A 12,479-nucleotide genomic window follows, 5' to 3' on the forward strand; every position below is an offset into this window, starting at 1 on the left:
AAATAGACTTAAGCATTCATTTGGTTGTTAAAGCATAAAAAGAGACTGTTTAAACGCAGGCGCCGTCATTGGTTGCGAGCTAGCGCAAAAATTCTATTGAAAATACTGGGTAAAATAAATTTCCATATTTTAAAGACATGGCGTGGAAAAATATAATTTAATGCAGTGCTTCTTGTTTGGACTGATACCCACTTTATATTGTATCTCAGCCAGGTAGTGAAGAATCATTGTTTTTTTTAAAGAAATCTGATCTTAAACGCAACCATTTTGTATGGCTTGACAATTGACTGGAGGCCCAGGGGCTGGCTGACTGAAACTAAAAGTCTGTGTTGAGAAACCCCATTAAAATTGCAATAAAATGTTACATTAATATTACAAAAATTTATATAAAAAAGAAGTCTGCAGTAATCATGCTAAAAATTAAGCTTAAAATGAACCAACACAGAAATAAATATAGAAATGTGATATTAAACTGTCTCACATATTACTGTTTTTTAACTATATTTTACGTCAAATAAATAATTTGCATATGAAACTTTCAAAAGTTTTTCTAAAAAAAGCAGAAAACAAAAATGTCTCTGCCTGGAATTAGTATCATCATGGAATAAACTCAGAATGTGATGCAGTGACTAAAAAACACAAGACTGAATTTATACCTCTGACTACTCATTTATGTGGTCAGGTATAAAGATCAACACTGAAGCACTTAAACTCCTCAAAATAAACAAGCACACTGGCTCACTTTCACACTTCTTGTTTTAGCCCAGTATGTTTAAGGTCATCAAGCTGCTGAACCCTGAACATGGTGATAACTTACATTAGTGTAAACACACATAACTGCAAATGTTCCACCTCGCTCGGGTCCTCCAAGACCACTGCAAGCTGCATGATATGTGTGTGCTCAAAGCTGTTCAGGTGGAAATATGACTCACAAATCGTTTTACTGATCCCCTGAACTCAGCACAATCCAAACCCACAGAGAGAACGTAACAAAACCGGCCCTGCTTCAGTGTGCAGGCACAGAGAATCGCTAATATACAGCTAAAATCTGCTGTTTACATTAGTGTTATTGTTCTGAAAATGGGCTTAGATGTGTAAACACTCATTATCATCCATTTTTGAAGAAATACTATGCAATATGTGAGTGTAGGGGTGAATAAAAATGCTACTCTAAAGCTATTTATTTGGCAAGCTCAATTATTTAGCATGCTGATATAATGCAATATGCATATTGCAGCAGTAAACAAGTAAAAAATACACTCGTCAACACACTCAGAACTTTTTGGCAGTGGAATAAATGTAATAATACAGTCATTAATGTCTACTTTCTTTTCCTGTGTTTTGAGTTTTGTGTTTTTTACACAAAAAAAACAACAAAATATTTAAAGGTAAATAAAACCCTTTACGTTGACAGCTACATCTTGCAAAATATGACAAATATATACCCTGGACTACATTTTCTTGCAGTTTTTCTTTTCACAAATCCACTAGAGGTTGCTGTGTGCGTTTTTGACAATCTCAAATACGTTACTGTCACTTTTCATACATGTAATTTCTCGTAAATCCACCAGAGGACGCTGTGGACATTACTGTAAATATTAAGGTCATTCTAATATGCGTCCTTGAGAGAAGCCCATTGACTTGAGCAGAATATATCAGGTTGATATTGTCTGACCCACAACACACCACTGCCCTTAACCCGGTAGCGTTCATTTTAAAGACGAAATGCAGCCATACGTACTTCTGGCTACATAATTTGTGCTCTCCAGAAATGTATATAGCGATACGTTGATAGGCTCACAGTGAGCCTATGTTGACCCTGAACTACATTTTCTTGCAGTTTTTCTTTTCACAAATACACTAGAGGGTGCCGTGTGCATTTCTGACAATCTCAATTATGTTACTGTGGCAGTTTTCTTAATACGTGTCATTTCTCGTAAATCCTCCAGAGGCCACTGTGGACATGATTGTGAATATTAACGCCTTTCTAATACACATCCTTGAGAGAAGCCAGTCGACTTGTGCCGAATATATTAGCTTGATATCGTCTCATCCACACACCCACCGCCCTAAATCCAGTAGCGTTCGCTTTAAAGATGAAATGCAGCCATACCTAATTCTGGCTACATAATTTGTGCTCTCCAGAAATGTATATAGCGGTATGTTTTCGCAATGAGCCTTTGTTGACCCTGGACTACAATTTCTAGCAGTTTTTCTTTTCACAAATCCACTAGAGGGCGCTGTGTGCATTTTTGACAATCTCAAATACATTACTGTGGCACTTTTTCTCATACGTGTAATTTCTCGTGAATTCACCAGAGGCTGTTGTGGTAATTACAGTGAATATTTCTTGGGTGTGTCTTCGAAAGAAGCCGGTCAACTTGTACAGAATATATCAGCTTGATATCGACTAAACCACACACCCACTTCCCTAAACCCAACCGATAAGTGTTTTCAAAGTCAAACTTGAAGAGTAATCCATCACGGCAGCGTGCTTTTAACGCAAACTCATGTGCTTTTTTTTGGGTTTCATTCATTTTACTGGGTTTGTGGAAATGTCATTCATTGGACTCGAACCACGGTCTGTTCCCCTCCACCTTCCAAGTCTGACCCCATATGCAGCGAGCTACTGGAAAAATCAGTCACGCCGGAAAAGCTGGAGGTAATACTGAAGTAATCACTCAGCGTTGTCGCCCCGTAGCATGCGGTTTTAGACACAAAATGTAGCAATACATGCCCGTAAGCACATATTTGTCGATTCTCAAAAATGAACACCAGGGTGGATTTTTACAATGAGCCTGTGTTGGTAAAATAGCTTTTTTAGGAGCATATTTCATGACTTACATATATCCTGATTCCTCATGTACATCAGAAAACCTAAAATCAGACCTTTGAAAATTGTCATAATCTCCTTCAAGTCCGCCAAAATGGCTGGTTGATGTAGAGGACAGAATAACATGGAGAATCTCAATGGGCAGCTGGTTTAACACTTTCACCAGGTAGAATTGATCATCAGTTCAGTGCTGAACAGAATAAGGATCTGTATCTCTGAATGTAGTGTCCTGACATTTAATAGAATTTTGACTGAAAGCCCTGCGGTGACCAAACCTTAATCAGCAGAAATAAACACAACACTAGTTTGACCTATGCTGAGGAGTATGTTGTGTGGACAGAGAACTAGTCCAAAGTTCACTTCAGTGGTGAAAGCAAGTTTAATCTAATTGGGTCCAATGGGAAACATTACGCTTGTCATCAAACCGGAGAAAAACTGAACACAAAGTGTGCTAAGAAGTCACTGAAAGGAGGAAGTGTCATGGTTTAGTGGAGGTTTTCTGCTGCAGGATTTGTGTCTCTTATTCTGCTGTATAGCAAAAAGAATGCAAATGTTTATCAGAAGCTCGTCTTGCAACATGTGGTTCCTCTGCAGAGTTAAACACACATTGGCTAGCAATTTCATGGAGGACAATGAGCCCCACAACACAACAATAGTTTTTTCTGTATATGAAAAAAAAAACATTAATATATAGCAAATCCTTTTTTTTGGTTGAAGCCTTTTTTTTAGTTTTGTTTGTGGTTGAACTTCACCAGCAAAGATTTCCTTTTAATTAAGCTTATAATTAAGAACATTTAAGCACATTATTAAGAAAATCTAACACATTATTTCAATGAATATCTTGATGATTATTGTTTTAGTGTCGTAAGAATGAGTTCTATCTGAAATCGGTCATGCTCAAGCTGTGAAGACTGTGCGTGTTTACATTGCACCGGTTGACTCTTTATACAGTCTCAGTGTTAAGCATCAACCCTCCCCAGTGGCATGAGAGGAAGTCTGAATTTCCCTCTTCCACGAACCATAGAGAAGGAAATGACTTCACAAAGCTGCAGAGACTCTCAATATCACTCTGTAAACTGCATCGTTTACAGGTTTACAGATTGTGGGGTCAAATTAAAAACCAGCACACATCTTGTGCTGTTTAATCAATTGCGAAACATCAAGAAAGTACAGTTTCAACTATGTTCATACTTCAAATGACTTCCAAAAAAACATGATAATGCTTTTATTTACTATACATTAGCATCTTAATGAACCATGATAAAAGAAGACTAAAAACATATTTGACCTCTACATTTACAATCTCATACAACAAAAAGCTGCAAAAATCTTAATGTATTGGGCTTAATTCATTTATGTGGATTGAATAAATAATTTTTGTTCAAAAAAGAATTTGGTTTCTCAACTTAACGTTTTTGTCCATATGGTATTACAATAGTTTTAACATATTCCTGGCTATCGTCAAGTACAATTTCACATGCTTTCATTTACATGAAAACATCTTAAAGAGCAGACAGACGAAAGCAAAGACTAAAGCAAACCAATTAGCCATTACGTTTCTTAAATTTTTTTGCAATCTTTACTTTTAGATATAACAGAAAAGCAGAAATGAATCATTTGGTTCATGAATTTATTTACTTGAATCAAATGAATCAATTTAATGCGTGGTTTGTATTATCACTCAAAAACATAGAGTATATGCAGAGCTAGTGTTTCTTCCCAAACTGATAAACTTCAGGTGAACGGTTAATGTGACTTTTTTTTTCCATTTTATACGGTTCCTTTTACAGCATTGATAATTTAAATATAATTACTTAAATAGACTTCGGCATTCATTTAGTTGCTCAAGCATAAAATGATATGAAAAGCCATTTACACGCATGCGCCCGTCAGATTTAGCAGGCTAGCATAGAAGCTCCATTGAATATACCGGGGTAAAATAAATGTTAATATTTTAAAGACATAGTGTGGAAAATGTAGTTTAAAACAGTGCTTCGTGTACATTCTGCGACCCACTTTTTATCGGATATCAGTAAGGCAGTGGAGATCGCCGATTTTTAAAGAAAACAGACCTTAAACGCGCCGATTTTGAAACTACAGACAGTTCATTGGAAGCACTTGACCCAGGTAACTGACAAATTAAAAGTTCCTCCGCATACTCACTATTGCACAAAGTCTCTTTATGGCAAATAAAACGATTATCTATTTAAAATAATAGTTGTAAAGTGATCAGAGACTAAATTAAGGCTCGTATTCATTTAACTTGAGACTTGAGAAGTCAAAACACTCAAATTGAAAGTGTGAGCTCACAGTTTCGAGAGGGCTTTTACAGAAAAATCCCTAAAATAGTTCATATATTTTTTGGATTAAAGTAAAACCTCATGCATTAATTTGCATAAGCATATTTTAATGAGTAAAGACTAAAAGAAGACAAAAGACTAACATAACATTGATGATCCTGTAAAGCAATTTTTAGTTTTATTTTGGATGTTTCCAAAAAATAGTCATCCAACTTTGTAATAAATTTTCTTCCACACATCAAAAAGGTAGCAAAAAAAAGTTGTTTGAGTCAAATGCGTCAATTCAAAATGTTGTTTCAACAACTCATCTCTATCATCGTTCAAGAATATTTCAACCCTGCATATGCCATTTTAATATTTTTCTGACTTAAATTTTAGTCAAGTGATTTGAGACTATAATTGAGATTGAAAAACAACTCACTTGTGTCTTCATGATTCAAAAGACTTAGTAGACTTAGGACAATAATATTCAATAATTCAACATATCGTGACAACAAACATCTACAATATCGATATCATGGAAACTTCAAAATTCTTCAAAATATTTATTTATCTTTGTAATTATTTATTAGTGCTTTTTAATAATGCTTGGGACTCAATTTGTTAGCTTAATAGATCAAACATGAATATTTTGGGATGTTAATCTGGCCAACTACATTCAGAAATATTGCCTGAAAATTCAGTGATTATTAATAGGACAATTGCTCATTAACACTGAAATAAGTCTCCGATAGTTAACAGTAGTTTTTGTTAATTTCTTATTAAATGTCTAATATGGTAATCTGATTACAAGTTGTAATCGTTTTATTACATGGATTTAACAACTAACAAAATGCAATTGTATTTTAACTAATATTAACATAGTAACTGTAATAAATTTGGCATTTTGTCACTGTTGATTTTAGTCCATTAACTAACATTTACTAATGAGACTTTATTGCAATTGTTACCTATTGTACTTCACAATCCTTTTGCAATTTATTTTTGTTGAAATATGTATTTACTCTGAACATGTATAAACAATAAAGCAAGCATTTTTGAGAGTATACCTGTTAGAATACCTGTTTCGTGAATATACCTGATTTTTTGCAGCTTAGGTCAATATCATGATAATGCCATATACCTTGACAAAAACTTCAGCAATTTATCACACAATGAAAATCTGTGGGGTGGCATGGTGGCTCAGGGGTTAGCACTGTAACCTCACAGCAAGAATGTCACTGGTTTGAGTTCCGGCTGCGCCAGTTGGCATTTCTGTGTGTGATTCTGTGTCTGTAAAATGTGATGACATTGGATGTACTTGTGTTGCCTGTTTTTTGTGATATGTGTAATGTGAATGCTGATGTGTTTGTGTGGTGAAGCCAAAGATAAAGTTCCACTCGTGGACAATAAAGAAATTAAAGTAAAGTTTGCATGTTCTCTCCATGTTCGCGTGGGTTTCCTCTGCGTGCTCTGGTTTTTGCCACAGTCCCAAGACATGTGGTGTAGGAGATTTTGGCAAACAAAAATTGGCCGTTGTGTATGAGTGTGTGCGAGTGTATGGGTGTTTCCCAGTAGTGGGCTGCAGCTGGAAGGCCATCTGATGCATAAAACATATGCTGGAATAGTTGGTGGTTCATTTCGCTATGATGACTGCTGATAAATAAGGGACTAAGCCGAAGGAAAATGAATGAAAGAATGAATGAGTCTATATAAAAAAATCTATTACTCTATAGTCACAAGCCTAGTTTTCAGTATGCTGTTATAAAAATAAAGACCAAAAATCCCTAAAGTAATTCAATTGTTTTTTAGAAAAACAGTTCCTTCACAACTCTTAGAAAAGTTAAACCTCACATGCTTTCATTTTCACAAGCTGCTTTTCTTAATGAACAAATGAAGCGTTGGCAATTCAGGAGAACAAGAAAATAAACTTCTCTCTAACAGGGTCATAAAATAACTCACAAAAAACTACAAACACAAAAGACTTATGCACATTTCTGCCAAACTCATTATTGTCACTGATGTTCACACTTACATTACTGGAATTACTTGTTGACGGCTGTGTTTACAGTAAAAAGAAAGCACACAATGAGAACTGAACCAGAAAATACTGTGAATTCTCCCAGTGAGTCTTGTATCATGGCTTATTGGTGCTAACAGCTTTGCATCCCTACAGATTGTGTCCTGGGTGGTTGCCATGTTTTTATAGTCTTGCTTTTCATAAATAAATATTCTGGGCTGTTTCTAGAGTGTTGCTAGGCAATTCTAGGGTGGTCTAAATGGTTTCCAGGTGATTTATGGGTACTAGATGGTATTCTAGATGGTTTCTAGTGTGTTACTATGTGATTCTAGAGTGGTCTAAATGATTTCTAGGTCATTTCTAGGTTCTATATGGTATTCTAGTAGGTTTCTAGGGTGTTGCTAGGTGATTCTAAAGTGGTCTAAATGATTTCTATGTTATTTATAGGTTCTAGATGGTATTCTAGATGATATCTAGGGTGTTGCTAGGTGATTCTAGAGTGGTCTAAATGATTTCTAGGTCATTAATAGGTTTTATATGGTATTCTAGATGGTTTCTATGGTGTTGCTAGGTGAGTCTAGAGTGGTCTAAATGGTTTCTAGGTCATTAATAGGTTCTATATGGTATTCTAGATTATGTCTAGGGTGTTGCTAGGTGATTATACAGTGGTCTAAATGGTTTCTATGTCATTGCTAGGTTCTATATGGTATTCTAGATGGTTTCTAGGGTGTTGCTAGGTTATGATACAGTGGTCTAAATAGTGTGTATGTCATTAATAGGTTCTATATGGTACTCTAGTAGGTTTCTATGGTGTTGCTATGTGATTCTAGAGTGGTCTAAATTGTTTCTAGGTCATTTATAGATACTATATGTTGTTCTAGATGGTGTCTATGGTGCTGTTATGTGATTCTAGAGTGGTCTAAATGAACATAGGATGTTCTGGGTGCATCCTACACTCTCAGAAATAAAGGTACGTGAGCTGTCACTGGGGTGGTAACTTTTCAAAAGGTACAAATTTGTACTTAAAGGGTCCATATTGGTACCTCAAAAGTATATGTTAGTACCTAAAAATATTAAGAGGAAAACTTTTGTACTTTTTAGGTACTAAAAATTAATAGATTCTATATAGTATTCTAGATGGTTCTATGGTGTTGCTATGTGATTCTAGAGTGGTCTAAATGGTTTCTCGGTCATTAATAGGTTCTACATGATATTCTAGATGGTTTTTAGGGTGTTGCTAGGTGAATATAGAGTGGTCTAAACGATTTGCAGTTCATTTATGAGCATTTCTACCAAACTCATTATTGTAACTGATGTTCACGCTTACATTATTGGAATTACTTGTTGACGGGTGTGTTTACAGTAAAAACAAAACAAAAAAAGCACACAATGAGAACTACCAGGAAATACTGTGAATTCTCCCAGCAAGTCACGTATCATGCCTTATTGGTGCTAACAGGTTTGTATCCCTACAGTGCTAACAAGCATACATGGACACCTGAGCTCATGACAATCTGCTGATGGAGTTCACAGGTTTTCCTGCGGTAATTCACCCCTGATGTACTGGTGGACTGGAGAGAAAGAGAAAGACAGTGTACAACTCAAAGAGAAGCTCGCTCACTCTTTCTCTCCAAATTAACACTAGCCTGCAGTGCTGCAGCTCAATGTGACCAATACTCTTCCAGTAAGTGTACGCATACACACATGCATACACACATACAACCTCACCATCAACTGACAGTCAGCATTCATAATGGCCTGCTGAGTACAGCTCAACAAACATACTGTACACACTAATGCCTGGCGATATATCCATTTATTATACAGTTAATGTTTTAACGTACTTTTTATGTAAACCCATCACTGGGAAACACTTACACACTCTCATTCACACACATGCACTACGGACAATTTTAGCTTACCCAATTCACCAATACCACATGTTTTTGGACTTTGAAACAGAAGCACCAGGAGGAAACCCTTGCGAATGCGGGGAGAACATGTAAACTCCACACATAAACGCCAACTGACCCAGCCGAGGCTCGAACAAGCGACCTTTTTGCTGTGAGGCGACAGCACTACCTACTGCGCCACCGCGTCGCCCTCGAAAAGTACAGTATACCGATATTAAATCAATTACAATATGCAGATATACTGCTTAGTAAACATATTATTACGAAAACATAACATCAGAACATGAGAACATTACTTAATATTTTTGTGTGAACATGTCAGAAATGATTTTATGTCCTTTGATAAATATAACATAATACATTTGTAATGGGAAACTTTTGTAATGTTTTAAATAACTATGATCCATACTTATCATACTTACCATTAGGGTTGGGAACCAAAACCCGGTGCCATAATGGCTGTGTAACTGGTATGCACCGGACCGAATCAGAGTATGAATTTCAGTGTCTAGTTTCGGTGCCACATGCAAGCATCAAGGGGTACATCAAAGGCACACATGCGTTGTGTCACACCATCCCTTAACATTTAATTCTAAAAAACTTTGAGGGTTACGGACACCGTTGACAATGTAAGGTGTTTGTTCTTGCTGCTTAACATGAAAAAGCAAGGACTCTGACACAGCAACGTCAATGCCTTACAAAAGTTGTGTGTAAGGGGGGAAACACGTCAAAAGTAACAAAACATTTGAGCGCACATGGACTAAACTTAAAGGCAGATGAATGCACTTTCTTTAACAGCTTGCGACATCATTTGGCACTTATAGATTAAGTACGTTTACATAGACACCAGTACTCCGATTTTATTATGATTAAGACAATGCTCTAATTAAGAGTCCACCATGTAAACAGCGAATTTTGATTACCTTAAAGGACCACAGACACCTGCGTCACGATATGCAGAGGTTTTTTTCTTTCCATTTGGCTAGAAGTATCAAATTCTTCACTAGTCCTTACTTCATATTCTCATCCAATACCTCAGTTTGTGACGGGCATGAACAAAATGTTACTGCATGAAAGTGAAATTGCTGAACTGCAGTTAAAGTCGAAAAATTAACAAGGAAATGTGGATAGTGTGGTGACGTTAATCAATCTATGTGCTATAACATGAAAATAGGATCATAAAAGAAACATTAAAAAAGCAACTCATGTAAACACCTTAATCTTATTATTGTCTTAATCAGATTAAGGTAAATCACTAGATTACTGATGTCCATGTAAACGTAGTCACAAGCCCCAACCCTAGAAAAAAGTGTGTCCTAATTTTGATAACAGCTTTTCTACAGGTTAGTAGAAAGCTAATGTGATGTTAATTGCATAATGCAAATCTTAAATTCATGCTAATAAACAAATGATCAAAAGAAATATATTAATGCAGTTCAATTCAAATATATAAAATATGAATTGATGTATGCTTTAAACTTTAATTATATTGTTCAATTAAAATGGTTCAAACTATTTTTTTTCTAGAATCATCCACCATAATTTTGTGGCTTAAAAGTATCGGTTGAGGCATCGTTTTGGCACTGGTACCATTTTAAAAGTAGTTTTTATCAAAATAACCCCAAACAATACTTAACCCTACTTACCATCCTGCAGAAGTGCACACACTGAGATGTTGATGCTGAAATGATCAATTCTGCTGCCCTAACCAAGATACAGTACATACTGGAACTTGCCAAAAGAGTGAAAAATGCCAGAAGTGTGAAAAAAAGACTGCTCCATCTCTCAGCCGTACCACAAACACACTCACTCTGGTTAAAGTGTTGATAGCTTGGTAATGTCAAACGAAGACAAAGAGAATGAATATCCTGCATTCAGTATCCCACTAAATCCATTTGCTCTTCCTGCAGTGAGAGGTCAAAAGGGCCCATGCTGAATTCAGCACTTACCCGGACGAAGTTGTCAGGGAAAAGCCCCCTCCGACCATCCAGCTCTCCCTCCCACCAGCCGCCCTCATCCTTCCTGATGTTACTGATGATGTCACCGACAGCGATGGTCAACTCGTCATCGTGCTGGGACTGGTAATCAAACTCCACAATGGCCTCCACTGAAAAAGAGGAAAGCAGATGGAGAGATTTAGAGGTCACGTTTACACAGAGGAAGCAGGATATACAGGATCACTCTCTGAGAGACAAACTTTCTGCATTCAATGAAAAAAGCAAGCTCTGGTGGATCTGTTTACATCCCTAATGAAACCAAGATGATCTATTTATTTTAATGTAAAAATGCCATACTGAGTAGTTGCCATGTTTTCCTTTTTAAAAAAAAGTTTGGTCATTTAAAGGTACTATATGTTGTTCTAGATGGTGTCTAGGGTGTTGTTAGATGATTCTAGAGTGGTCTACAGTATATGGTTTCCAGGTTATTTATAGGTACTACACTATATGTTGTTCTAGATGGTGCCTAGGGTGTTGTTGGGTGATTCTAGAGTGGTCTAAATGGTTTTCAGGTCATTTATAGGTACTACAGTATATGTTGTTCTAGATGGTGTCTAGGGTGTTGTTAGGTGATTTTAGTGTGGTCTAAATGGTTTCCAAGTCATTTTTGGTTACTATTTGGTATTCTAGATTGTTTCTTTGGTGTTGCTAGGTGATTCTAGAGTGGTCTAAATGGTTTCCAGGTCATTTATAGATACTATATGTTGTTCTAGATGGTGTCTATGGCGCTGTTAGGTGATTCTAGAGTGGTCTAAATGAACATAGGATGTTCTGGGTGCATCCTACACTCTCAGAAATAAAGGTACGCGAGCGGTCACTGGGGTGGTACCTTTTCAAAAGGTACACATTTGTACTTAAAGGGTCCATATTGGTACCTCAAAGGTATATGTTAGTACCTAAAAAAATTAAGAGAAACACTTTTGTACTTTTTAGGTACTAATACACTATCTTCCCTTGAGGTATTAATATGGGCCTTTTAGGTACAAATTTGTACCTTTTGAAAAGTGACAGCTTGCGTACCTTTATTTCTGAGTGTTTATGACGCTGATGGGTGATTCTAGAACAGTCTCAATGGCTTTTACTGAATCTATATGTAACATGATGTGTAGTGTTCTGGGTTTTAAGGTAGTGATATATGCTTGTAGAGTGTTCTGGATGTTTTCTAGGGTGTTTTTAGATGATTTTATAGATTCCTAGGATACTGCACATAATTCAAACGGGTTTTAGATGGCTGTCAGCGATTTTGATGGTGTTTGGATTGTTTTTAGCATGTTTCTATGCATTTATGTGTTCTGAATTGTGTCTACAGTGTTTCTAGATGTCTCTAGTGTGGTCTAAATGGTTTCCAAAGCATGTAAGGTAACTATATGGTATTATGGACGGTTTCTAGGGTGTTGCTAGGTGATTCTAGAATGCCCTTGAAGGTTTTCAGTGTAT

The 12,479-nt window shown here is 36.3% G+C and overlaps 1 protein-coding gene across 4 annotated transcripts in view; it reads right to left on the reverse strand.

Moving 5' to 3' along the window:
• sh3kbp1 (SH3-domain kinase binding protein 1) overlaps positions 1-12,479 on the reverse strand; it is a 106,239-nt gene that overhangs the window by 70,107 nt on the left and 23,653 nt on the right. For all 4 annotated transcript variants that reach the window (XM_056450446.1, XM_056450445.1, XM_056450447.1 and 1 more), the window contains exon 2: positions 10,995-11,152. In XM_056450446.1, coding sequence (XP_056306421.1) covers positions 10,995-11,152 — 158 coding nt within the window. The remainder of the gene's footprint in view (positions 1-10,994; positions 11,153-12,479) is intronic.

This window comes from Danio aesculapii, chromosome 24 (assembly GCF_903798145.1).
Source record: "Danio aesculapii chromosome 24, fDanAes4.1, whole genome shotgun sequence".
NCBI lineage: Eukaryota > Metazoa > Chordata > Actinopteri > Cypriniformes > Danionidae > Danio > Danio aesculapii.